General features: G+C 44.5%; 1 protein-coding gene across 4 annotated transcripts in view; it reads left to right on the forward strand.

The window, feature by feature from the left end:
- LOC139275829 (FERM and PDZ domain-containing protein 4-like) overlaps positions 1–26417 on the forward strand; it is a 658647-nt gene that overhangs the window by 615277 nt on the left and 16953 nt on the right. For all 4 annotated transcript variants that reach the window (XM_070893037.1, XM_070893039.1, XM_070893040.1 and 1 more), the window contains 4 exons: positions 3619–3738; positions 7644–7780; positions 20286–20412; positions 21208–21297. In XM_070893037.1, coding sequence (XP_070749138.1) covers positions 3619–3738; positions 7644–7780; positions 20286–20412; positions 21208–21297 — 474 coding nt within the window. The remainder of the gene's footprint in view (positions 1–3618; positions 3739–7643; positions 7781–20285; positions 20413–21207; positions 21298–26417) is intronic.

Raw genomic sequence — 26417 nt, forward strand, 5'->3', positions numbered from 1 at the left:
ACATGCAACTTCAGTACCCCATTCTTGCTTTCTTGCCATACACCTTGATCCCCCTAGTAGTAAGGACTACATCTAACTCCTTTTTGAATATATTTAGTGAATTGGCCTCAACAACTTTCTGTGGTAGAGAATTCCACAGGTTCACCACTCTCTGGGTGAAGAAATTTCTCCTCATCTCGGTCCTAAATGGCTTACCCCTTATCCTTAGACTGTGACCCCTGGTTCTGGACTTCCCCAACATTGGGAACATTCTTCCTGCATCTAACCTGTCTAAACCCGTCAGAATTTTAAACATTTCTATGAGATCCCCTCTCATTCTTCTGAACTCCAGTGAATACAAGCCCAGTTGATCCAGTCTTTCTTGATATGTTAGTCCCGCCATCCCGGGAATCAGTCTGGTGAACCTTCGCTGCACTCCCTCAATAGCAAGAATGTCCTTCCTCAAGTTAGGAGACCAAAACTGTATACAATACTCCAGGTGTGGCCTCACCAAGGCCCTGTACAACTGTAGTAACAACTCCCTGCCCCTGTACTCAAATCCCCCCGCTATGAAGGCCAACATGCCATTTGCTTTCTTAACCACCTGCTGTACCTGCATGCCAACCTTCAATGACTGATGCACCATGACACCCAGGTCTCGTTGCAGCTCCCCTTTTCCCAATCAGTCACCATTCAGATAATAGTCTGTCTCTCTGTTTTAACTCCAAAGTGGATAACCTCACATTTATCCACATTATACTTCATCTGCCATGCATTTGCCCACTCACCTAAACTATCCAAGTCACTCTGCAGCCTCATAGCATCCTCATCACAGCTCAAACTGCCACCCAACTTAGTATCATCCGCAAATTTAGAGATATTACATTTAATCCCCTCGTCTAAATCATTAAGGTAAACAGCTGGGGCCCCAGCACAAAACTTTGCGGTACTCCACTAGTCACTGCCTGCCATTCTGAAAAGTACCCATTTACTCCTACTCTTTGCTTCCTGTCTGCCAACCAGTTCTCAATCCACATCAGCACACTACCTCCAATCCCATGTGCTTTAACTTTGCATATTAATCTCTTGTGTGGGACCTTGTCGAAAGCCTTCTGAAAGTCCAAATACATCACATCAACTGGTTCTCCCTTGTCCACTCTACTGGAAACATCCTTAAAAAATTCTAGAAAATTTGTCAAGCATGATTTCCCTTTCACAAATCCATGCTGACTTGGACCTATCATGTCACCTCTTTCCAAATGCGCTGCTATGACACCCTTAATAATTGATTCCATCATTTTATCCACTACCGATGTCAGGCTGGCCGGTCTATAATTCCCTATTTTCTCCCTCCCTCCTTTTTTAAAAGTGGGGTTACATTGGCTACCCTCCACTCCATAGGAACTGATCCAGAGTCTATGGAATGTTGGAAAATGACTGTCAATGCATCCGCTATTTCCAAGGCCACTTCCTTAAATACTCTGGGATGCAGTCCATCAGGCCCTGGGGATTTATCGGCCTTCAATCCCATCAATTTCCCCAACACAATTTCCCGACTAATAAGGATTTCCCTCAGTTCCTCCTTCTTACTAGACCCTCTGACCCCTTTTATATCCGGAAGGTTGTTTGTGTCCTCCTTCGCGAATACCGAACCAAAGTACTTGTTCAATTGGTCTGCCATTTCTTTGTTCCCCGTTATGACTTCCCCTGATTCTGACTGCAAGGGACCTATGTTTGTCTTTGCTAACCGTTTTCTCTTTACATATCTATAGAAGCTTTTGCAGTCCGTCTTAATGTTCCCTGCAAGCTTCCTCTCGTACTCTATTTTCCCTGCCCTAATCAAACCCTTTGTCCTCCTCTGCTCACACTTCAGAGATATCAATTTAACTCTGTTCATAGAATCATGGACATTTACAGCATGGAAGGAGGCCATTTTGGCCCATCGTGTCCGCCCCAGCCAACCAAGAGCTATCCAGCCGAATCCCACTTTCCAGCTCTAGGTCCGTAGCCCTGTAGGTTACGGCACTTTAAGTGCACATCCAAGTATTTTTTAAATGTGGTGAGGCTTTCTGCCTCTACCATCCTTTCAGGCAGTGAGTCCCAGACCCCCACCACCCTCTGGGTGAAGACATTTTTCCTCATATTTCCTCTAAACCTCCCCCCAATTACTTTAAATCTATGTCCCATGGTTGTTGACCCCTCTGCCAAGGGAAACAGGTCCTTCCTATCCACTCTATCTAGGCCCCTCATAATTTTATACACCTCAATAAGGTTTCCCCTCAGCCTCCTCTGTTCCAAAGGAAACAAACACAGCATTTCCAATCTTTTCTCATAGCCAAAATTCTCCAGTTCAGGCAACATTCTTGACAATCTCCTCTGCACCCTTTCCAGTGCAATCATATCTTTCCTGTAATGTGGTGACCAGAACTGCACACAGTACTCCAGCTACAGCCTAAGCAGTGTTTTATACAGTTCAAGCATAACCTCCTTACTCTTGTATTCCATGCCTTGACTAATAAAGACAAGTATTCCATATGCCTTCTGAACCACCTTATCCACCTGGCCTGCTACCTTCAGGGATCTGTGGACCTGCACTCCAAGGTCCCTTTGTTCCTTTACACTTTTCAGTGTTGTACCATTTAATGTGTATCCCCTTCCCTTGTTAGACCTCCCCAAATGCATTACCTCACACTTATCCGGATTGAATTCCATTTGCCACTGTTTTGCCCACCTGACCAGTACATTAATATCTTCCTGCAATCCGCAGCTTTCTTCTTCATTATCAACCACACAACCTATTTTAGTGGTATCTGCAAACTTCTTAATCATATCCCCAACATTCAAGTCCAAGTCATTGATATATACCACAAAAAGCAAGGGACCCAGCACTGAGCCCTACGGAACCTCACTGGATACAGCCTTCCAGTCACAAAAACACCCATCAACCATTTCCCTTTGCTACTGCCTCTGAGCCAATATTGGATCCCACTTGCCACGTTGCCCTGGATCCCATGGTTACCAGGTCAAAGGATGAGACAGTTGTCTTCACAGATCTTGACCACATTGGATGTCACACAAAGCATGAGAAGACCATTTTTAACTTTAGTTACATAAAATGTTATGTCATGAGGATATTTTCCACTTTTCTTCACATCTACGAATGTCAGAGCCCATGTACAAAGAACAATTGTTATAGATAAAGCAAAAATATGAAGGGATGGTACTGAGCGAGAGTGTACTGAAGGACATACAGTGGGATTTAGATGACTATTGTTTATTTAATAATGATTATTTAAGGGGGGCATGATTAGGTTGAGATGATGATTCTGGTTGAACAAAACTGTGTCAAATGACCAAACTTGAAAATGCAATCAATTGAAATAAAAGAGAGCATGGTTTAAGATTCTTTACATAGGATCACCTGGGTTTAATTGAAGCTGAATACTGAAGATGCTGCTGAGGTTAAAATTAAATTCCTACTCTCATACCAGTTACTGAGCTGTCAGCTCAATGGTTGATATAAATAATTAGGTACTGGGGCTTTGTGCTCCACCTTCCCTTTAAGAAACTTCTAGTGTTGTAGTGTAGCTCTTGGGGGCTCTGTCCAGTTGCCCTTCATCTGATATTACTTTACTTTAGGTGACACAGAGGCCAGGCTCCCACAAGATGAAGTGTCTTTTTCGAATCAGCTTTGTCCCAAAGGATCCTATTGATTTGCTACGGAGAGATGCAGTTGCTTTTGAGTATTTATATGTGCAGGTAAGTGTGTCCAATGCAGTACTTGCATACTGTGATACTAATCTACCTGGCAGCTATGTTTCTGATATATTACATGATATTGGCCCAGAAATCCCAATTTCTTCTTCCCGCGAGCGTTTGACTAAAAATAAGAGAAAAGATGCGCACTTACCTTTTGGTCGAGATCCCGGACTCGAGGCCTTCTCTTCTTGCACAAGGGAGCGTGTTCACGTTGGGATGTCGGCAGGAGTCACGTGGGCCTGGACACCTAATCAAAGTTTTCCTATTACTATGAATGAGAAACACCCCCAAACACCCAAACACGACATAAAACATTTTTTAAAAACTCACATAAATACACGATAGAATTTAAAGTTAATATAAATGTTTTTTAAAGAAATAAAATTTGCCAATTTAAAAAAAATGTTTTAATTATGATTAAAAATAAATGTAACGTAGTGGGCAGAGTTTTTAAAAATAATATGTGTTTTTTAAATTTAATGTAATTATATTTTTGTATGTTTTTAAACTCTGACACCTGTAAAAGTAGGCTATGCCCTTGCTTTTATCAGGCGCAAGAGTTTTGAGGACATTGGCTGGGCAAGATATGCATAAATCCCACGTACAAAGAACAATTGATATAAATAAAGCAAAAATATGAAGGGATGGTACTGAGCGAGAGTGTACTGAAGGACATACAGTGGGATTTGCCCTGGCAAATATCCTCGCTCCTGAGGTGCAGAGGATCTGTCAAGCCAGAAACTTGTAAGATTGGAAAATCCGGTTTTCGGTGCATGCACATTGTGTGCTGAAAACCGGCTTTTCCGATGCCTTCCCGGGTCCATAGAAACCTCGTAGGGACCAGGGAGGCTGCGATTTCTGGGCCATCAACGTCCACTACCAGAGTGTAATTTAGACGCTAACGGGGTGCAATTGCCTTTTCCCGGCAGGGTGGGGGAGGGGGGGGTGCAGGATGCAGTGACACCTGGGGTGGAATTGCCCCTGAGATTTTGGACGCAATTTGGAGTTTGCGTCGCGATTTGTGCCCCGGGCCGGCGCATACCCCGCGATGACGTCATCGCCGTGTGCACCAATCCCTCACTGCACCGCGCCGACCCCTTTGCACCCTGCGGAGAAATTGCCCCGCGGGACACGAGGCTGGCGCCAGCTGAAATCCACACCCACTTCGGGGGGCGTAGAACATCCACCCAGTGTGCCCCTTAAAGGGTTGACCATGTGCGTCCCAGGCCGCCATTTTTTTTTGTCGCCCGACTTTTCTGTTGGCCAGACAATGGCAGCCCTTGTCTCGACTGGGCCGCATGATGCAGCCCAGCATTCCCCTTTGCATGGCAGGCCTCTGGCCCAGACGAGATTGTCCCTGGTGGCCCAGTGGTGGCCACCAAAGGGCCATGCAGAGAACGCAGTTGCCCTCCCCTTCAAATGAAGGGGAGTTGCGCGTCAGCACTACGCGGAGCAGCCACGTAGCGTTGACCTGTTCAGTGTAGCGCTGACCTCAGTGCAGCACTGATGCCTCGGGAGCACCCCTCTAACGAGGTGAAGGGCCTGAGACAGCGCTCTGCCTTGTTTTGAGGGGCGCAAAGGGCAATTCCACACTGGGGTCGGGTCTTCCATTCTGGGCGTTAACTGACCGGGGCCCGGAAGGTTACCGCCCCCGGACATGCTGCGGGGCAATTTCAGTCCCTTAGAGTTGTCAACTGACAAGTTAAGGCTTTAAAATGTTTTTAAAGACACAGCAACCTACTGTTGCTGATATTAATGGAGAGAGCTGTATCCATATGATACCAGTGATTCCACAATTTACAACAGAGAAATGCAATTGCAGGGATCGGACCTTGAGAAATTGTAGACACGCAACCAGATCGTGGCATCACCATCACATTTCTTTGTCTTCCTTTGTAGCAGAAGTGTTAAGCCAATTAAGAAGAAGAGATTAATTACTGAATTAAAGTAATATATTATATGATAAAGTGGTATAGGAATGCTAAACTAACTCGTTAGATGATCATCTGCTGATCTCATCAACAGTCATTTCTGGCCCAATTTATTCTATATGTAAACAAAGCTGCCAACATCAGTGAAATGGGAGAAGTGAATTTATAATTATCAAGAGTAATACAAATTACAGAGCAACAACAACTTGCATTTATCATCATAGGCGGTCCCTCGAACGAGGATGACTTGCTTCCATGAGTTCACAGGTGTTTTGATGAAGGACCCGATGTCCCATTCCTGAACCCCAATTGAGGGGGTGGAAGATGTCTGTGTGTGGATTTTTTTAACATGTGGTGACCGTTGCACATCAGTCACCACACGGGCTTGACAGAGCTAGTCCTTTATCCAGTGGGAAGGGTTAACCAGGACAACTGGAGACTTGCTCTGCTGCACGGACCTAGCGCGCACATATCGCAGTGTGGGCCGGCCCGTGCTGCCCCTGGGCCTTCGGCTCTTCTGGACCCCGTACCCCCATTCGCCGCTCCTCCGCCATAAACATTCATCGGATCACACCACAAACTTATATATAGCGCCTTTAATATACAAACTTATCCCAAAATGCTTCACAGCACCTTAATACTTCAGACTATAATCATTTTTAAGAGTGACATTTATTTTAGTGGGTTACATGTTTAAACCAAAATTGTCACTTCTGATGAGTAACAATTTGCCGGTCTGTGAAAGGATCCTAACTTAGTCACAATTTGGGGGTGGGAAGGTGTGCGTGATACCCAATTTTAAAGGTGTTTTCTCTTCATTCCTATTCTTGGGTCTGTTCACAGCCAAAAGGATTTGTGGGTACAGCCTGCTTTCAGGCCTCACTAATGCCACTCAAAGACAGGCACTGGAGACTCTGAAAGAAGAACCTGGATGTATCTCACTCTGACTTCCACTTCCTGTGACTGGACTCCATTCTATCCCTCCCCAATGTGGAAATGTTGAGATCAGTCACTCAATGTGTAACTAATTACAGGACCAAATTTTGTCCTACCACTCATGAGCCAGTTTATTGAGATCTACAAGGCTCTGCATCATCATATCGCAGCCTCCGGCCCCCTGCCCCACCTCACCAGATATATAGGTAGCACTTTTCAGAAACCTTTTGTTCGTGGTGACATGTGTTACAAAGATATTACACTTTTATTGAAAGGATTTATTTTCTGACTGCACAGTTCGGACACGGCCAAAGGCAATAAGAGAAGGTCAGTTTGTGGTGAACATCATCACTCTGAAATCACAAAACTGACCACCACAGCTAAAGCCTGAACATGTTCATTGTAGGTAGCACTGAAGTGCTGTTTTTTCTTAATTGGTAGATATCTGAGCAAAGTAGAAGTGGGTTCACTGTTCCTCACAGGCTGTCTTCTCCATTTTAACATCCATGGAGGGCACCACAAGATGGAAGGAAGGCAAAGTGGAAGCTGATTTCCCTTCCTAGAAATGTAATCCGTTGGTGCTTTTTATGTAAAGTGTTAGCAGAACTACACAGTGTCCGTAGAATGTGCAGAATCAGGAAGGAGTGACAGTAATCAATACCCGAGATTTTCACATAGATTCTCCCCCTCCTACTGTAGACTGCACAGCAAGGTGACACACACAGCTCAAAATGAAATTGATATATGTGATCGATCGTCTTACCAAATTACAGTTTGTAATCTGTTCTGGACCATTTATTACCTGTATTCTATTGCAGATCTTTAAAGAAATAGGGAACCAGAAAAATATGAAATGAATGCTGTAAAAATCCAATATCGAGAAGTGCAGCTGTTCTACAAATCTAATTGCTTTGGGTTCCCAATATGTAACAGACTCTGTGGATGGGAATCACAGATATTATCTCAGGCAGGTGTGGTTGAAGGGATTTATTTGTGTGATGGTTGATGATATTTTTCCCGCTGCTGTTTCTCTGTCAGAGTTGCAATGATGTGGTGCACGAGAGGTTTGGGCCTGAGCTGAAGTATGATGTAGCTCTCCGACTCGCTGCGTTACAGATGTACATTTCGACTGTCAGCACCAAACAATCCCAGAAAGTCTCTCTTAAATACATTGAGTAAGTAATGAAAACGCTGTTGATAACGATTCAGACATTGATTTGAAACATTCTGATAACAATGTGCTGGCAAAGCAATGAGTGAATATGAATCAATGACAATGGCTAACTGGTGACTGGAACTAACTGCCCATAATTAAATCAGAATGTCACTTGATGTCTTTAGGTTGTCTGTGTAGTGTATATCCATGTCAAGCAGCATGTTTTATTCTTTCTATTGCCTGTTTGTAACTGAATACTGTTCAGACCACCTTATCTATTCTTCCAAAAGAGTAAAGTGTTGGAAACTCACTTAAATGAAGATTTCTAAAAGTTGATAAGGTGATTTAATAGTCTGTATTACATCACAGGATCTATCTCTCATCTTTCTTCAAACAGGCTACCAGATTGAAAATATCCTAAAACAGGATTAAATAATAAATTCACAGTCTGGTCATCTTCACCTGTGAAGTATGACTTGTTCCATATGCTTCAAAACTTAATAGAGAGCTCAAAACTTAATAGAGAGCTCAAAACTTAATAGAGAGCTCAAAAAGATCAATATCGTTTCATGTTTGCCATGGCAGCTTAAGAAGACTGTTCACCTGTTTAGCTTTCCGGGTTGCTGAGACTTGTACTCAGGACCCATTCAGCCATTTTAATCTCCCCTTCACTTCTCACCAAGCCTGTGTCTCTCTGCTTTCAGTTGATCCTAGAATCTTTCAATTTCCATTTTTGAATGAGTCTGCAACTGCTATAACATATAATAGTCTACCCTTAAATTATTGGCCTAGAGTTTCACTAAGTACTGATTTTGGGGGCATTACTCTGGTAGGCTGAGGTGATAAATGGGTTGGGGATCCAACATAGGCCATTATTTGGCAGATGGAGTATAATGTTGGAAAGTGTGAGGTCATGCACTTTGCCAGAAAAAAATCAAAGAGCAAGTTATTATTTAAATAGAGAAAGATTGTAAAGTGCCGCAGTACAATGGAACCTGGGGGTACTTGTGCATGAAACTCAAAAGGATAGTATGCAGGTACAGCAAGTGATCAGGAAGGCCAATGGTATCTTGGCCTTTATTGCAAAGGGGATAGTATAAAAGCAGGGAAGTCTTGCTGCAGCTACATAAGGATTGGTGAGGCCACACCTGGAATTTACGAAAGGATATACTTGCTTTGGAGGCAATTCAGAGAAGGTTCACTAGGTTGATTCCGGGGATGAGGGGGTTGACTTATGAGGAAAGGTTGAGTACGTTGGGCCTCTACTCATTGGAATTCAGAAGAATGAGAGGTGATCTTATCGAAATATATAAGATTATGAGGGGGCTCGACAAGGTGGATGCAGAGAGGATATTTCCATTGATGGGGGAGACGAGAACTAGAGGGCACAATCTTAGAATAAGGGGCTACCCATTTAAAACTGAGATGAGGAGAAATTTCTTCTCTCAGAGGTTTGTATATCTGTCGAATTCGCTGCCTCAGGGAGCTGTGGAAGCTGGGACATTGAATATATTTAAGACAGAAATAGACAGTTTCTTAAACTATAAGGGGATAAGGGATTATGGGGAGCGGGCGGGGAAGTGGAGTTGAGTCCATGATCAGATCAGCCATGATCTTATTGAATGACGGAGCAGGCTCGAGGGGCTGTATGGCCTACTCCTGTTCCTATTTCTTATGTTCTTATTATGTCTAGTGGTTCTCATCAGTTGCTTGACATAAAGAAAATCCAGAAAATGCTGGAAATATCAAGCAGCATCTGTGGGGAGAAACAGAGTTCACGTTTCAGGCCGATGACCTTTTATCAGAACTGGAAAAAGTTAGAGATGTAACAGGTTTTTGTTATGTATGAATAAAGAGTCTGACTGGATACTATGAGTTCAAAGTAAAGTGTGACCTTAGACTTTTATTGCAGGTCTCCAGAGTGTCTCTCCAGCCTATGAGGCCTCCTTAAGTACCTGTGCTCCCAAGGGATTGTGTGATTCCTTGGGACTCCAGGGGATGAGCCCTCTGGTGGCTATACAAGGTATATACAGGTTTACATATATAACAACACTTCCCCCAACAGTGTAACTATTTACAAGGTGAGTCAATCTGGGGCCTTTCTTTCCCTTGTTGATCGTCTCGGTGTAAATGCTGGTTTTGGTGAAACGTTTGTTGGGCCCTCACTGGGTTGTTGTGCAGCTGGCCTTGCTGGGCTGCCTGGTGTGGTGGATCCTGTTGGGCTGCTGCGGGTGATGGGTTCTACTTCGTGGCCAACTGCGGTGTATGTTGGGGGGGTCAAAGAAGGTAGGGTCCAAAGTGGGTTACTCAGGATAGTCCGTGAATCTGAGTTTGATTTGGTCCAAGTGTTTCCGGTGAATGAGTCCATTTGAAAGTTTGACCCGAAACACCCTGCTCCACTCTTTGGCCACAATGGTGCCGGCAAGCCACTTGGGACCTTGTCCATAGTTCAACAGAAATATAGAATCATTGATTTCAATTTCGCGTGACACATTTGCGCTACCATGATATGTACTTTGTTGAAGCCGCCTGCTCTCTAGTTCCAGCGTATCTTTCCCAGCCAGCTCCCACCAAGCAGCGTGGAACACATTGCCTGGTACCACCCAGAGTGGTAGCTTGTGCACCGCTCCATCGTAGGAGACCTTTACAGTAGCACTGCCGATTACGGGAATCAGTTCCATTGTGTAAGTTCTCAGTTTCGTGCGAATGGGAGTCAAGACTGGCCTTGAGGCCTTGCTGCACCACAATTTTTCAAAAGTCTTTTTGCTCATAATGGACTGGCTCGCGCCGGTGTCCAGCTCCATTGACACCGGGAGTCCATTTAATTCAACCTTCAACATTATCGGGGTACACAAAAAAAAAACATTCAGTGCGGCCTAAGACAGACAATATTTATTAGCATATGTGAACTCCCAAGACTCTCAAACCAGACTAGGTAAAAATATAATGAGGTCATTGTTTGAACTGTCACAATTGATTGGATGTAAGAATTCCACTGGTGCAAGATCTTTGATAGCTCGCCGACAAAGACTTCATTAAAAATTCACCGTTTTATGCTGCAAATGTCAACAGGATATTGTTTCTCATTTAAGTCAGAAAATAGCAACACATATGCTCCGTTTTAGGGAACCAAGGAGGACTGTTCGTAGCAACATGTATTTTCTCTTTTTAAATGAATAAAACCATTAGTGATATTGTACCTCAAGAAATATCTTTTTTTCTCTCGCCAATAGTAATTACCAAAATTGGTATCTAGTGTTCTCTTATGTATAATTATTCACATTTCAAGAACAGCTCAGTTGGCATGACTGCAGAATGTGCTGTGTTTAACAGTTCCTAGCTGGAAATATTACTGCATGTGCAGTGGTATTTCTCTTCGTGTATATGAATTTGGGTACTACATACTTTAGCTCCAATGTTGTAATGTAAACAAACTCAGAGCTGAAAAAGAGAATGAACTCCCAGTTTACTGCTTTGTCGATTAACTCCTTCAAGAAAGAGCTTTTAATAAGGATGAGATTGAATAGGCTGCGTTAAACATTGAATAGGTTGGGTTAAAGATTGGATCGGCTGGGGTTGTTTTCTTAGTCTACCCTTAAATTATTGGCCTAGAGTTTCACTGGGTACTGATTTTGGGGGCATTACTCTGGTAGGCTGAGGTGATAAATGGGTTGGGGATCCAACGCTGGCCATTATGTCTAGTGGTCCTCATCAGTTGCTTGACATGAAGAAAATCTGGAACAGAGGAGGCTGAGGGGAGACCCTATTGAGGTGTATAAAATTATGAGGGGCCTAGATAGAGTGGATAGGAAGGACCTATTTCCCTTAGCAAAGGGGTCAACAACCAGGAGACATAGATTTAAAGTAATTGGGGGGAGATTTAGAAGGGATTTAAGGGGAAATTTCTTCACCCAGAGAGTGGTGGGGGTCTCGAACTCTTTGCCTGAAAGGGTGGTAGAGGCAGAAACCCTCATCACATTTAAAAAGTACTTGGATATGCAGTTGAAGTGCCGTAGCCTACAGGCTACGGACCAAGAGTTGGAAAGTGGGATTAGACTGGATAGCTCATTGTCGGCCGGCGTGGATACGATGGGCCGAAATGGCCTCCTTCCGCGCTGTACATTTCTGTGATTCTATGATTTAGGATTATAGGGATATGTAAAGACAGAAATGATCAAACATTGCATGGATCATGTCCATTCTTACGGACCATAGAAATGTAATTTCTGCGAAGCAACTTTCTAAGTTGGGAGAACAGAAAAAGATTCCCAAACTTTTTCACAGGTGATTAAATAAATGGGAACCAGTGTACATAGTCTGTGGAGGGAGGGAGTTTGATGGACCATGCTGATTTTCCTTGTTCTATGCTTTCTTGCATTTAATTTAATGCGAGCACATTGGGTTCCCAATTAGTGAGACTAAGGATCTGAACTGTACACGATGGCCATCTTTCTTCAGAACTCCTGTAGGCTACAACCTAGGGAGCTGTGCGGTTACTGAGAACCCCATCTCAGAGGGAGGAGAAACAAAGCACTTTCTGCAGTGGTGCTTCTCCTGTTGGGTAATCCCAGAGTGACGATGCTGGTTACCAGAGAGAATTCTGTGGTCCCGGATAGTCATAACCAGCTGTATGAAGGAAGAAGCATGGGAGAAATAGCAATTAAACAAACTCAACCTCATCAAAATCGCATTAAAATGTAAAATTTGTCAGAGAGGAACTGTCTTTGGATTTGAGACAATGGAAAGAACTTTTGCAAGAAGCTGTAAGCATCCTGCAGGTCAGACATATGTTTTCTCTCGATTCTGACATTCAGTTCTTCTAGGGACACTGATGTTGACATAAAATAAGAGCAGCAGTCGTTCCAGACTAAATTTGATTGGGGGGGAGGGGATGGAGTCGGGGGTTGTTTCATTGGATTGTGTTAATTGTTTTGTTCGAATTTTAAACTGTCCTGGTTAAATTTGTGTTCGGTAATCTGCTATGGTAGCTTTGCTGAATGAATCCAATGTACTGAATGCCAATTATCTAGCTATGGAAATTAAATGCTACAACTATGGGCCAGATTTTACTCTCCATGACAAACAGACGGTGCCAGCTGTTTATTCCACTTGCACTTGCCCACAGATTGTGTTATGTATGTAAACATTGTAACTGTGTAAGACTTGCCACCAGACGGTGCAACTGTTGGAGGCCCAAGGGTCACCTGCACACCTCGTGCAAGGGAGTATAAAAGGTTGTCTGCCATGCTGCTTAGGCACTCTGGAGTTGTATTAAAGAGACTAAGGTCACATCAGTTTTAGCTCACAGTACTCAGACTTGTGGAGTTCTTCCATACTTAACAATTGGCAATGAGTAACAGATTACGAACTTTCACGCGGTCATGGCTGCCGTTGGTATTTTAGAGCGATTTGTAGAGGGTGATGATTGGGAAGCCTTCGGTGAACATCTCGACCAGTACTTCGTGGACAACGAGCTGGATGGGAGTGATATAGCGATCAAGCGCAGGGCGATTCTCCTCACCGTGTGTGGGTCCACAATATACGGCCTCATCAAGAATCTGCTAGCACTGAAGAAACCAGGGAGAAGATCTATACAGAGTTGTGTACGCTGGTTCGGGAACACCTCAAGCCAAAGGAGAGTGTCTTATGGCCAGGTATCGCTTCTACACGCACCACCGCGCCGAGGGCCAGGATGTGGCGAGTTATGTCGCCGACCTGACACACCTTGCGGGAACTTGCGAATTTGCTGGATTTTGGGGGGAAATGCTGCGGGACTTTTTTGTGCTTGGCATCGGCCACGAGGTCATTCTTTGCAAGCTGCTGTCCACCGAAACCCTAGACCTGAGCAAGGCCATCACAATAGCCCAGGCATTCATATCCACAAGCGATAATACCAGACATATATCTTCCCAGCATCGAAGCTCACTGGCAAGTATTGTGCATAAAATAACGTCGTTTGCAGACAGAACAGCATATTGCAGGGCCTACACGTCTGCAGATGCAAGACCTAGGATTGACTCAGAGTCCGCCATCGGGCGTAAATGCAAATCCATTAGCACCATGTTGGTGCTGCGCGGGTAATCACTGAGTCCATCAATGTCGATTCAAGCACTACATGTGCAAAGGCTGCGAAACAATGGGGCACCTGCAGCGAATGTGCAAGAGTGCTGCTACTCACCACATGGCAGAGTTGGCAGAGGATGATCGATCCAGTGTGGATCACGCAGAACAAACAAGAGCGGTAACTCAACCCGAGGAAGAAGGGAATGGGGTACACACCTTCACCACCAAGAGCCCTCCTATCATGCTGAAAGTCACCAAAGAGCTCATACCAGTCATTGGCAGTGCGGCAGTTAAGGTATCGTACGATGGAGCTGTGCATGATTTATCACTGTGGATTGAACCAGGCGATGGCCCACTGCTTTTCGGCAGAAGCTGGCTGGGAAAGATTTGATGGAACTGGGACGACATCAAAGCACTATCTTCAGTGGATGATACCTTTTGCTTTCAAAGTGCTCAGCACGTTTCCGTTGCTACTTGAACCAGGCATCGGCAACTTCACAGGTGCCAAGGTGCAGATCCATCTGATCCCCGATGCAAGGCCGATTCATCACAAGGCTCGAGCGGTTCTATATATGATGAGGGAGAAAGTCGAGATTGAACTGAAACAGACTTCAACGAGAGGGAATCATATCGCCAGTCGAGTTCAACGAGTGGGCCAGTCCGATTGTTCCGGTGTTGAAAAGTGATGGCACGGTCAGAATCTGCGGAGACTACAAGGTATCGATCAACCGAGTCTCATTACAAGACCAGTACCCGCTACCTAAGGCGGATGACCTAGCGCAACGTAGCGGGGGGGAAGTTGTCCACCAAGCTGGATCTAACCTCCGCCTACATGACACACGAGCTGGCTGAATCTTCAAAAAGATTGACGTGCAGCAACACGCACAAAGGACTGTTTATATACCACAGGTGCCCTTTTGGGATTCGCTCGGCTGCTGCCATCTTCCAGAGGAACATGGAGATTCTGCTGAAATCAGTTCTGTGCACCATTGTGTTTCAAGACAACATCCTGATCACCGGTCGTGACACCACCGAACACCTGCACAACCTGAAAGAGGTTCTAAGTCGACTAGACAGAATGGGACTCAGGCTGAAACGCTCCAAGTGCGTTTCCTGGCGCCAGAGGTCGAATTTTTTGGGAGAAAGATTGCAGCAGACGGCATCAGACCCACGGACTCAAAGACAGAGGCCATCAAGAATGCACCCAGACCACAGAACGTGATGGAGCTGCGCTCGTTCCTGGGACTCCTCAACTAATTTGGTAACTTTCTACCTGGGTTACTCACTTTGCTGGAACAGTTGCACATGTTGCTACGTAAGAGTAATGACTGGGTTTGAGGTAAATCTCATGAGACAACCTTTGAGAAGGCCAGAAACCTGCTATGTTCTAATAAGTTACTTGTACTGTATGACCTGTGTAAACGATTAGTACTAGCTTGTGATGCATCTTCGTACGGGGTCGGCTGTGTGTTACAGAAAACCAATGTTTCGGGCAAACTTCAATCGGTTGCATAAGCATCTAGAAGTCTGTCTAAGGCTGAAAGAGCCTACAGTATGGTCAAGAAAGAAGCATTAGCATGTGTATATGGGGTTAAGTAAATGCACCAATACCTTTTGGACTTGGGTTTGAGCTTGAAACCGACTACAAATAACTCATTTCGCTGTTTTCAGAAACCAATGCTTCATCCCGCATCCAAAGATGGGCACTAACATTGTCCGCCTATGACTATGTTATCCACCGCAGACCAGGCATGGAGAACTGTGCTGATGACCTCAGTCGGCTACCATTGGCCACTAGCAGGGTGGAAATGGCGCAGCCCTTAGACTTGCTTCTGGTCATAGATGCTTTTGAGAGCGAGGGGTCACCCATCACTGCTCGCCAGATTAGGACCTGGACCAGCCAGGATCCTGTGCTGTCACTTGTAAAAAGTTGCGTCCTCAATGGGAGCTGGTCGACCGTTCCCGGGGAAATGTAAGATGAAATTAAGCCGTTTCACCGACGCAAAGATGAAATGTCCATCCAGTCAGATTGTCTCTTATGGGGTAGTCACGTGGTTTTGCCAAAAAAAGGCAGAGAAACGTTTATACGCAACCTACACAATGCCCACCCAGGCATAGTCATGATGAAGACTATAGCCAGGTCGCATGTTTGGTGGCCCGGCATTGACTCGGATTTAGAGTCATGCGTAAACCAGTGCAATACGTGCTCACAACTTAGCAATGCACCAAGGGAGGCTCCATTGAGTCTGTGGTCATGGCCCTCCAAACCGTGATCCAGATCCACATAGATTTTGCTGGCCCCGTTCTCGTGTTAGTGTAGTGGACGCTTACTCTAAATGGATTGAATGCGTAATCATGTCATCCAGCACATCCCCTGCCACCATTGAAAGCCTCCGGGCTATGTTCGCCACCCATGGCTTGCCCGACATCCTTGTCAGTGACAATGGACCGTGTTTCACCAGCTCGGAATTCCACGAGTTTATGACCCGCAATGGCATCAAGCATGTTAGGTCTGCCCCGTTTAAGCCCGTATCCAACGTTCAAGCGGAACGAGCAGTCCAAACTATCAAGCAGAGCTTGAAACGCATGACGGAAGACTCCTTGCAGACCTGCTTATCTCAGATTCTGCTCAGCTACCGGACGCAACCCCACTCGCTCACTGGGGTTCCCCCTGCAGAATTGTTAATGAAGAGAGCACTCAAAACCAGGCTCTCCCTAGTCCACCCGGATCTAAATGATCATGTGGAAACCCGGCGTCACCGGCAAAACATGTACCACGATCACGCAGCTGTATCGCGTGACATTGATGTTAACGACTCTGTGTTTGTCCTGAATTATGATCATGGTCTTAAATGGGTTGCTGGGACTGTCTTGGCCAAGGAGGGGATTAGAGTGTTTATAGTCAAATCATTGAATGGCCAAACGTGCAGAAAGCATTTAGACCAAACTGCGTTTCACCGATAACCAGGAACAACCTGAAGAGGACATTACCATCATCGATCCACCAACACACACCCAACCAGCAATCAACCTCGCTGTCAATCAAGAGGATGAACCCACCATTCCCAACAGTCCTGTCAGACCTGCAGTGCTGTGATGGTCCGACCAACTCATCCATGCCAGAGTTTGAACTCAGACGATCAACCAGGGAGCATGTGGCCCTGGATCGTCTCAACTTGTGAATAGTTTGTTAATTTGTATCAAAGACTTTGGGGGGGGGGGGGGAAATTATGTATGTGGCTAACAAGGGAAATTAAGGATAGTGTTAAATCCGAGGAAGAGGCATATAAATTGGCCAGAAAAAGCAGAAAACCTGAGGACTGGGAGAAATTTAGAATTCAGCAAAGGAGGGCAAAGGGTTTAATTAAGAGGGGGAAAATAGAGTACGAGAGGAAGCTTGCCGGGAACATAAAAACTGACTGCAAAAGCTTCTATAGATATGTGAAGAGAAAAAGATTAGTGAAGACAAACGTAAGTCCCTTGCAATCAGATCCAGGTGAATTTATAATGGGGAACAAAGAAATGGCAGACCAGTTGAACAAATACTTTGGTTCTGTCTTCACGAAGGAAGACGCAAATAACCTTCTGGTAGTACTAGGGGACCGAGGGTCTAGTGAGAAGGAGGAACTGAAGAATATCCTTATTAGGCGGGAAATTGTTTTAGGGAAATTGATGGGATTGAAGGCCGATAAATCCCCGGGGCCTGATAGTCTGCATCCCAGAGTACTTAGGGAAGTGGCTCTAGAAATAGCGGATGCATTGGTGATCATTTTCCAACAGTCTATCGACTCTGGATCAGTTCCTATGGACTGGAGGGTAGCTAATGTAACACCACTTTTAAAAAAAAGGAGGGAGAGAGAAAACAGGTAATTATAGACCGGTTAGCCTGACATCAGTAGTGGGGAAAATGTTAGAATCAATGATTAAAGATGAAATAGCAGCACATTTGGAAAGCAGTGACAGGATCGGTTCAAGTCAGCATGGATTTATGAAAGGAAAATCATGCTTGACAAATCTTCTAGAATTTTTTGAGGATATAACTTGTAGAGTGGACAAGGGAGAACCAGTGGATGTGGTGTATTTGGACTTTCAAAAGGCTTTTGACAAGGTTCCACATAAGAGATTGGTGTGCAAAATCAAAGCACATGGTATTGTGGGTAATGCACTGGCATGGATAGAGAACTGGTTGGCAGACAGGAAGCAGAGAGTCGGGATAAATGGGTCCTTTTCAGAATAGCAGGCAGTGACTAGTGGGGTGCTGCAGGGTTCAGTGCTGGGACCCCAGCTCTTTACAATATACATTAATGATTTGGATGAGGGAATTGAGTGTAATATCTCCAAGTTTGCAGATGACACTAAACTGGGTGGCAGTGTGAGCTGTGAGGAGGACACTAAGAAGCTGCAGAGTGACTTGGACAGGTTAGGTGAATGGGCAAATGCATGGCAGATGCAACATAATGTAGATAAATGTGAGGTTGTCCACTTTGGGGGCAAAAACACGAAGGCAGAATATTATCTGAATGGCGGCATATTAGGAAAAGGGGAGGTGCAATGAGACCTGGGTGTCATGGTACATCAGTCATTGAAGGTTAGCATGCAGGTACAGCAGGCGGTGAAGAAAGTAAATGGTATGTTCGCCTTCATAGCTAGGGGATTTGAGTATAGGAGCAGGGAGGTCTTACTGCAGTTGTACAGGGCCTTGGTGAGGCCTCATCTGGAATATTGTGTTCAGTTTTGGTCTCCTAATCTGAGGAAGGACGTTCTTGCTATTGAGGTAGTGCAGCAGAGTTTCACCAGACTGATTCCCGGAATGGCATGACTGACATATGAGGAGAGACTGGATCGACTGTGCTTTTAGTTACTGGAGTTTAGAAGGATGAGAGGGGATCTCATAGAAACATATAAAATTTTGACAGGACTGGACAGGTTGGATGCAGGAAGAATGTTCCCGATGTTGGGGAAGTCCAGAACCAGGCGACATAGCCTAAGAATAAAGGGTAAGCCATTTAAGACTGAGGTGAATAGAAACTTCTTCACTCAAAGAGTTGTTAACCTGTGGAATTCCCTACCGCAGAGAGTTGTTGATGCCAGTTCATTGGATATATTCAAGAGGGAGTTAGATATGGCCCTTACGGCTAAAGGAATCAAGGGGTATGGAGAGAAAGCAGGAAAGGGTTACTGAGGTGAATGATCAGCCATGATCTTATTGAATGATGGTGCAGGATCAAAGGGCCAAATGGCCTCCTACACCTATTTTCTATGTTTCTATGTTTCTATATTTCTATGTAAACATTGTAACTGGTTAAGGCTTGCCACCAGAGGGCGCAACTGTTGGAGCCCAAGGGTCACCTGCACACCTTGTGCAAGGGAGTATAAAAGGTTGTCTACAATGCTGCTTAGGCACTCTGGAGTTGTATTAAAGAGACTAAGGTCATATCAGTTTTAGCTCACAGTACTCAGTCTTGTGGAGTTCTTCCATACTTAACAGAATGTCTGGGATATTGCACAGGAACTTGCTGTAAATTAAAGAGCTACAAAGGTATAGCTCCCTCTACAGGGGACATGGGACCTGTATGAACAGGGTGAGCAACTGTGTATCTTCTTAACCAATCAGATTGAAGAATCATTAATGAGTCTGAACCAGGAAGTGTCTGTTAGAATATTTAATTCAATGTCAAATCAGGTACAGAAAGCAAAATAGAGAGAGGGAAAGAAAGATGGGATTAAGAGAGAGAGATACCGAAGGAAAATGGAAAATGGAATATTCTATTCAAATCTTTTTTATTTCTTTAAATCGCCAATAATAATTAAAATCTGAAGGAATGAGACTCCACACTTGTAATAGTTCATTTTCAGTGCCAGAGAGGTTGTTTGGCAGTAATTAAGACTTATCACATCGTTATAAATGTACTTACACTGGAATGGATAGGCCCTATTACTGGCGTATTTAGTGTATATTTATCACCTAGGGACAGCAACTTCATGGTGTTCCATGAGTTTGAATGTCGAGTTTCTGGCAGCTTCTGGAAGAGCAGGACAACTCGGACAGCAACGTTTCGATTTCCACGACTAACTGCGCGTGTGCGGACGCCGGATGTTGCTGTCCGATTTAATATTTAATAATAATGAACACTGTTAGCCTCGCCGTTTGCTCGACAGCAAAATCCGGCCCAATGTTTCTATAAGGTCATGTCAATGATTATGTATATATCAGTGAGACTCGTTGTTTATCAGACCAGTGACAAATCAGCTGCCAGGGTCTTGTTGGTTTGGATTTGGATTACTTCTGCAACAAGGAATTCCACTATTTTACATCCGATATGGACTCAAAATCTGGCTTGGATTCCTATTCATTACTATATTTTCACTTAATTTATACTTTCATAACAAAAATATAAAAATTAGAAGCTATCTAGAGACGCTGACTTTTGCCCTCAATCTGACACACAATTCTCTCACAGGAAAGAATGGGGCCTCGAAACCTTCCTTCCCCCCATGGTTTTACAAAGCATGAAGGAAAAGAATGTGAAGAAAGCACTTTCCCACATCTTGAAAGCAAACCAAAATCTCGTTCCTCCAGGCAAAAAGGTAAAGTCGCACCGTGAATGAATAATAATTTACAAAAGATAAAATATTGCCCAGCTGTGTAAAAGCTGACATTAGTATGTGAATTCTGCATGCATCATGCAGGAACTATAATGTGTTACTTGTGCAGGTGACGTGTACCATTGTTATCACCGTTATCTCCGACAGGGTAGTAAAATTTGTAGTAGTTGCTTCATCAGCGGTATACCATGCCCTGTGTTTAATATTACATCGTTTGTTTTGGTCGATGTATGACTTGGGTCCATTACATAAGGTCATGTTTTCTTAAATAAGAGAAATGCTCAAATGACTGGAAAATATAATTTTCTCAATTAAAAGAAATAAAGAAATAGAAATATAATAGGACCGCGATGTAGTGCAGAAATGTAATGGGACCGCGATGTAGTGCAGAAGTGCCTTGAAAAATAAAGTGTCCACTGTGTTAAGCTGGCAGTCACTTGCCTCGCTTTTTCAGAATTATATTCTGGGCCAGATTTCCGCTTTTCGAAGCAGCCCTTGCAGAATGAAAACTCTGCCAGGTCATATTATCAGTAAAAGAAAAAAAGGAAGCCTTGTATTTATATAGCGCCTTTCACAACCATTGGACATCTCAAAGCATTTACAGCCAATTTTTGGAAGTGTAAATCACTGTTGTAATGTATCCAAAATGGTGGCAGTCAGTGAAGCGACTGACATTTTTTAATTAAGTTGCTTAAAAATTTCGAGAATGCAAAAATGTTTTACTATTCTTCCTTATTAACATTTTATTTTAAATGAGTTTCTTACTTTCTGTTGCAGCTCTCTGCTTTACAAGCCAAGGTGCACTACTTAAGGTTTCTCAGTGACCTGCGTTTATATGGAGGCCGAGTATTTAAAGCAATGCTGGTGGTAATGTATCTTTTCTAAACCTTTCTCTGATAATATTTCAGCTGACACATGCTGGCAGCAAAAATAATATTAATGCTCACCTAAATTGGATAAAGGTCTGTAATTACAATTCCCTGAGGTGAGACACTTTACACACATATTATGGTATCAGGGATAATTTATTAGATTGTTAGATTTGAACTGACAACTTTCCTTACAAACAAGGCTTGTGTATATAACTCCTTGTATTGCTGTACACATCTTCCAAAAAAAGCTGCTGAATGAGTGCTATTTAACAGTTCCAATCCAAACCAAGGGCCAACTCTCTTCAGATGTCAAATCTCTATTCTGCTTTAGTGAGCTTGAGTGAAGTACAATAATTTAAGAAAACTGAGTGCGAGGTAAAATTGATCTGCTTGGATATTCAAAATCTTTATTGCTTGCTTGTGAAGCTAATTTTATTCTGAGTTGTGATTTTGCTCTTCATAGCCTGTTGAAGCATTCCTGCAGCAAAATAAAAAGTATAATGGAGGCACCATTTTTGAGTTTATCTCGAGAACACTGATTTCGGAAATGCACATGTTTTTGTTATTATTCACTATTGGGAACTTACAGAAAATCTCAGAATATCCTTTAATTGTTCGGAAGTTGGTGTTGATTGCAACTCAGATTGATGACATGAAAGTCTCTTTTCTGCCGGTGAAACTAGATTTGGCAGTCTCAGTCCACACTAGAAAACTGTCCATCATTCAGCACTAAATGGCATTGAACTGACAGTCTTACCTCAGAGGAGCTATTAAGTTAGTGAGTGTGGGAAGTGGCAAACTTTGACCTTTGCTGTTCTGGAGTTTTGGTTATGGCGCATTGTTGATGCAGAGTGAAGCCTTAGTGTTGCATGATCCGTGACAGCCCATTGCATTTCCCCAGCACTGACAGGCCTCAGCTTGATGAACAGGAAAATTCATTTCCCTGCAGAGAAAATCAAGAGAAGGGAAAAAAATGTACAGCGCAATCTGTTTTCAGTTTTATTCGCTGGACAGATCAATTTCAGCCTCTTTGTCTTGTAGACTTGACAATTCCAACGCCCTCCTGGCCACATGTATTTTAGCAGCTGTAAATGACATTTAGCACTCAAGGGTCATACACTTTTGTTTCAAAGGCATTAGTTGACATTTACCTCACAGTTCTCGTCACCTCTAAGCACTACACGGAGAATGGAATGAGGTCAAGATTGCAAGCTTATATATAAGTGAACATCGGTATTCCTTTGGGGGTCAATTTTCCCCGGTCATTTGGGGCCACTTTTTTGGGCGTAAATTTTAAAATTAAAGTTTCCCCAAGGAATCTGCGTCAGTGTAACTGAGTTAGTTACGATTTTTTTAGGTTAGTTTTTTTTGCCGTCATAGGGGGCCTCATGTCTGCGCCAGTTTTTATCATTTTTCAAAGTTTGCCCAAAATAAATGTATCCTAGGTCGATGTATTTGGCCACTCCCGAAAAACCTTCTGGTGAGATAAGAGAAAGCAGCGTACATTGAAAAATCGGTGCAGAAAGACACCATTGTTTTTCATCGAAATTTTGGAGGAGATAAGAACATTTTAAATATGCATAATAAAGATTATTTTTTTTTTACCTTACAACGGAGTAGATGGAAGTTTGATGGTATTCTGAACTTTTCATTTTTTTTAACTCACACGTCACCACCGAACGTCTTTAAACAGGGCTGGAGGTTCGGAGTGTCGGCTGGCTGAATTGGCTCCGTGCCCAGACACAGGGGCCCGAGGCTCGACTGCAAAACAAGCCCAGGAGGGAGAGGTGGTGATCAGAAGACTGCACTGGGCATCAAATGAGCCCGGGGATTTGGGGGGGCAGGGGCGGGGGGGCGGGTGGAAGGTGCTGTTGAATGTGATTGGAAGAAATCACAAGACTGCAATGAACTTGGAGGGCTTGGGAGGGGGGGTTCCCGATCACTATACTTGCTCAGACCTGGGTGTGGTCCATACAGACCTTGGGGAAAGAGAACAAAGAACCTGTCCTGCCTTCCTGCCATTTTGAACTTCTTGCAAAGGTAAAATTTAAACTTGGGGGCCATACTGACAATTCCATACCTTGTGTGAGCCTTCTGCATCACGGTGCTGTGGAGGAGACAATTGATTCGACGTCATTGCCTGAGGAATCTCAGAGCCCGTAAGGTGCTGCTCAGGAGGCCTTATCCATCTCAGGTATATTCGTACCTGTACCTGAGTGATGTAGACTGTGTCAGAAGGCTGCGTTCCACAAAGAAGTTGTAACTGAGACCTGTGAGTTGGTGAAAGCAGACCTGCAACCTACAAGCATCAGGAGAACTGCTTTGTCAGTTGAAGTGAAGGTTACAGCTGCATCTGGATCCTTCCAAGCTACAACTGGGGATGTGTGCACCATTTCTCAACATACAATACATGTCTGCATTCGACAGCTAACTGCTGCACTATATGCCCAGAGGAATGACCACATAAAGTTCCCCGTGACCGCCCAGGCAATACGTGACAGGGCTGTGGGCGTCTCCAGGATTGTTGGCTTTCCAAAGGTACATCATCATAGGCAGTCCTTCGGAATCGAGGAAGACTTGCTTCCACTCTTAAAATGAGTCCTTGGGTGGCTGAACAGTCCAATACGAGAACCACAGACCCTGTCACAGGTGGGACAGATAGTCGTTGAGGGTAAGGGAGGGTGGGACAGGTTTGCCGCATGCTCTTTCCGCTGCCTGCACTTGATTTCTGCATGCTCTCGGCAATGAGACTCGAGGTGCTCAGCGCCCTCCCGGATACACTTCCTCCACTTAGGGCGATCTTTGGCCAAGGACTCCTAGGTGTCAGTTGTCGATGTTGCACTTTATCAGGGAGGCTTTGAGGGTGTCCTTGTAACATTTCCTCTGCCCACCTTTGGCTCATTTGCCGTGAAGGAGTTCTGAGTAGAGCGCTTGCTTTGGGAGTCTCGTGTCTGGCATGCAGACAATGTGGCCTGCCCAGCAGAGTTGATCAAGTGTGGTCAGTGCTTCAAGGCCACTGCACGAAGTAGAAAAAGCCATAAGACAGCTTAAGAACAACAAGGTTACGGGAGCGAATGGAATCCCTTCTGAGGCACTGAAATATGGCGGAGGGGCATTGTTGGCATGAATACATGACCTCATCTCTCTCATCTGGAGAGAGGAGAGCATGCCGGGAGATCTCAGAGATGCAATGATCTTGACCATCTTTAAAAAAGGGGATAAGTCCGACTGCGGAAACTACAGAGGAATCTCCCTGCTATCAGCCACTAGGAAAGCCTCCTCAACAGTCATCTCCCTGTGGCCGAGGAGCTCTTCCCAGAGTCACAGTGCGGATTTCGTACCCTACGGGCACAACGGACATAATTTTTGCAGCACGACAGCTGCAGGAAAAATGCAGGGACCAGCACCAGCCCTTGTACATGGCCTTCTTCGATCTTACAAAGGCCTTTGACACTGTCAACCACGAGGGTCTATGGAGCATCCTCCTTCGTTTTGGATGCCCTCAAAAGTTCATCAACATCCTCCATCTACTCCACGACGACATGTAGGCCGTTATCCTTACCAACGAACCCATTACAGATCCAATCCACGTCCAGACCAGGGTCAAACAGGGCTGCGCCATCGCCCCAACCCTCTTCTCAATCTTCCTCGTGCTCCACCTCATAGACAACAAGCTCCCCACTGGAGTGGAACTAAACTACAGAACCAGTGAGAACCTGTTCAACCTTCGCCGTCTCCAGGCCAGGTCCAAGACCACCCCAACCTCCGTCGCGAGCTACAGTACGCGGACGACGCCTGTGTCTGCGCACATACAGAGGCTGAACTCCAGGACATAGTTGATGTATTTACTGAGGCATACGGAAGCATGGGCCTTAGGCCTTACGCTAAACATCCATAAGACAAAGGTCCTCCACCAGCCTGTCCTTGCCGCACAGCACTGCCCCCCAGTCTTCAAAGGTACAGGGCTGCATTGATTGTATCCACATTGCCTTGCGAGCTCCTGTGGAGGATTCCGAGATGTACTGGAACAGAAAAGGCTGCCACAGCTCATGTGTGATGACATGCATCACATCATGTCAGTCGATGCAAGATACCCTGGGAGCACCCATGATGTGTTCATTCTACCCAAGAGCTGCCATGTTTCAGCAGCAGCCAGAAGGGCAGAGCTGGCTACTGGGTGACAAAGGGTATGACTTTGCCACCTGGCTCATGATGCCCCTAAGCGTAACCCAGGCGGAAGCTGACCAGGAATACAACATGTCACACATCACGACGCGCAGTATCATAGAGAGGACCATTGTCATCTTGAAACAGCGTTTCCGATGCCTGGACCATTCCGGAGGCTACTTGCAATACTCCCCTGAGATTGTCAGACAGTTCACTGTTGTGTGCGGCATGCTGCATAACTTAGCCATCATGAGGCAGCAGCAGCTGGAAGTAGAAGCAGTGAGAGTGGCTGATGATAATGATGAGGAAGATGCAGATGACGAGCAGGAGGAGCACGAGGACAAGAACGCCATGCAACTAGCTGAACTCGGAGCACGACGGCGGAGGAAGGCGGGCTGTCATGCCCCTTTAACAATTGCTCGAGCATTGCGCCAGCAGCTCATCCATGAACGCTTTGCTGCCTGAAGGCTCAGCGGCAACTATTCCACATGGACCATGTTTACTGTTTGGACCTGTTCCGTAATGTTGTGTCGTGTTAATGGAACAAATGATGGAAATGATTCTTGTTTACTTCAAAAGTTGTGTTAATAATGGAAGAAATAATGTAAATGATTCAGTTATAATTTAAAATATATTTTATTCAAAAGTTTAACAAACATTTGTAGTTAACTTAAATAAAAATATTCTTGTATCAAATTTTAAAGTTTTCAGTTAAGATCACTTACAAACTTTAAACTTGTAAATGTACATAACTTACAAAAAACTTTTAATTTGAGAACAGTTACAACAGTAACAACAATAATAACAACAACAAAAGCAACAACAACAGCAAAGAAAAGCTGCACCCATCTCTTCACCTTATTCTAAGACCACCCGCCGCGCTTGTTCTTGGTGACTCCACCACCCCTGCCCGCAGGCGGTGGCTCAATGTTTTTGGGTTGGTACAAA

This window comes from Pristiophorus japonicus, chromosome 11, assembly GCF_044704955.1.
Source record: "Pristiophorus japonicus isolate sPriJap1 chromosome 11, sPriJap1.hap1, whole genome shotgun sequence".
Classification (NCBI taxonomy): domain Eukaryota; kingdom Metazoa; phylum Chordata; class Chondrichthyes; family Pristiophoridae; genus Pristiophorus; species Pristiophorus japonicus.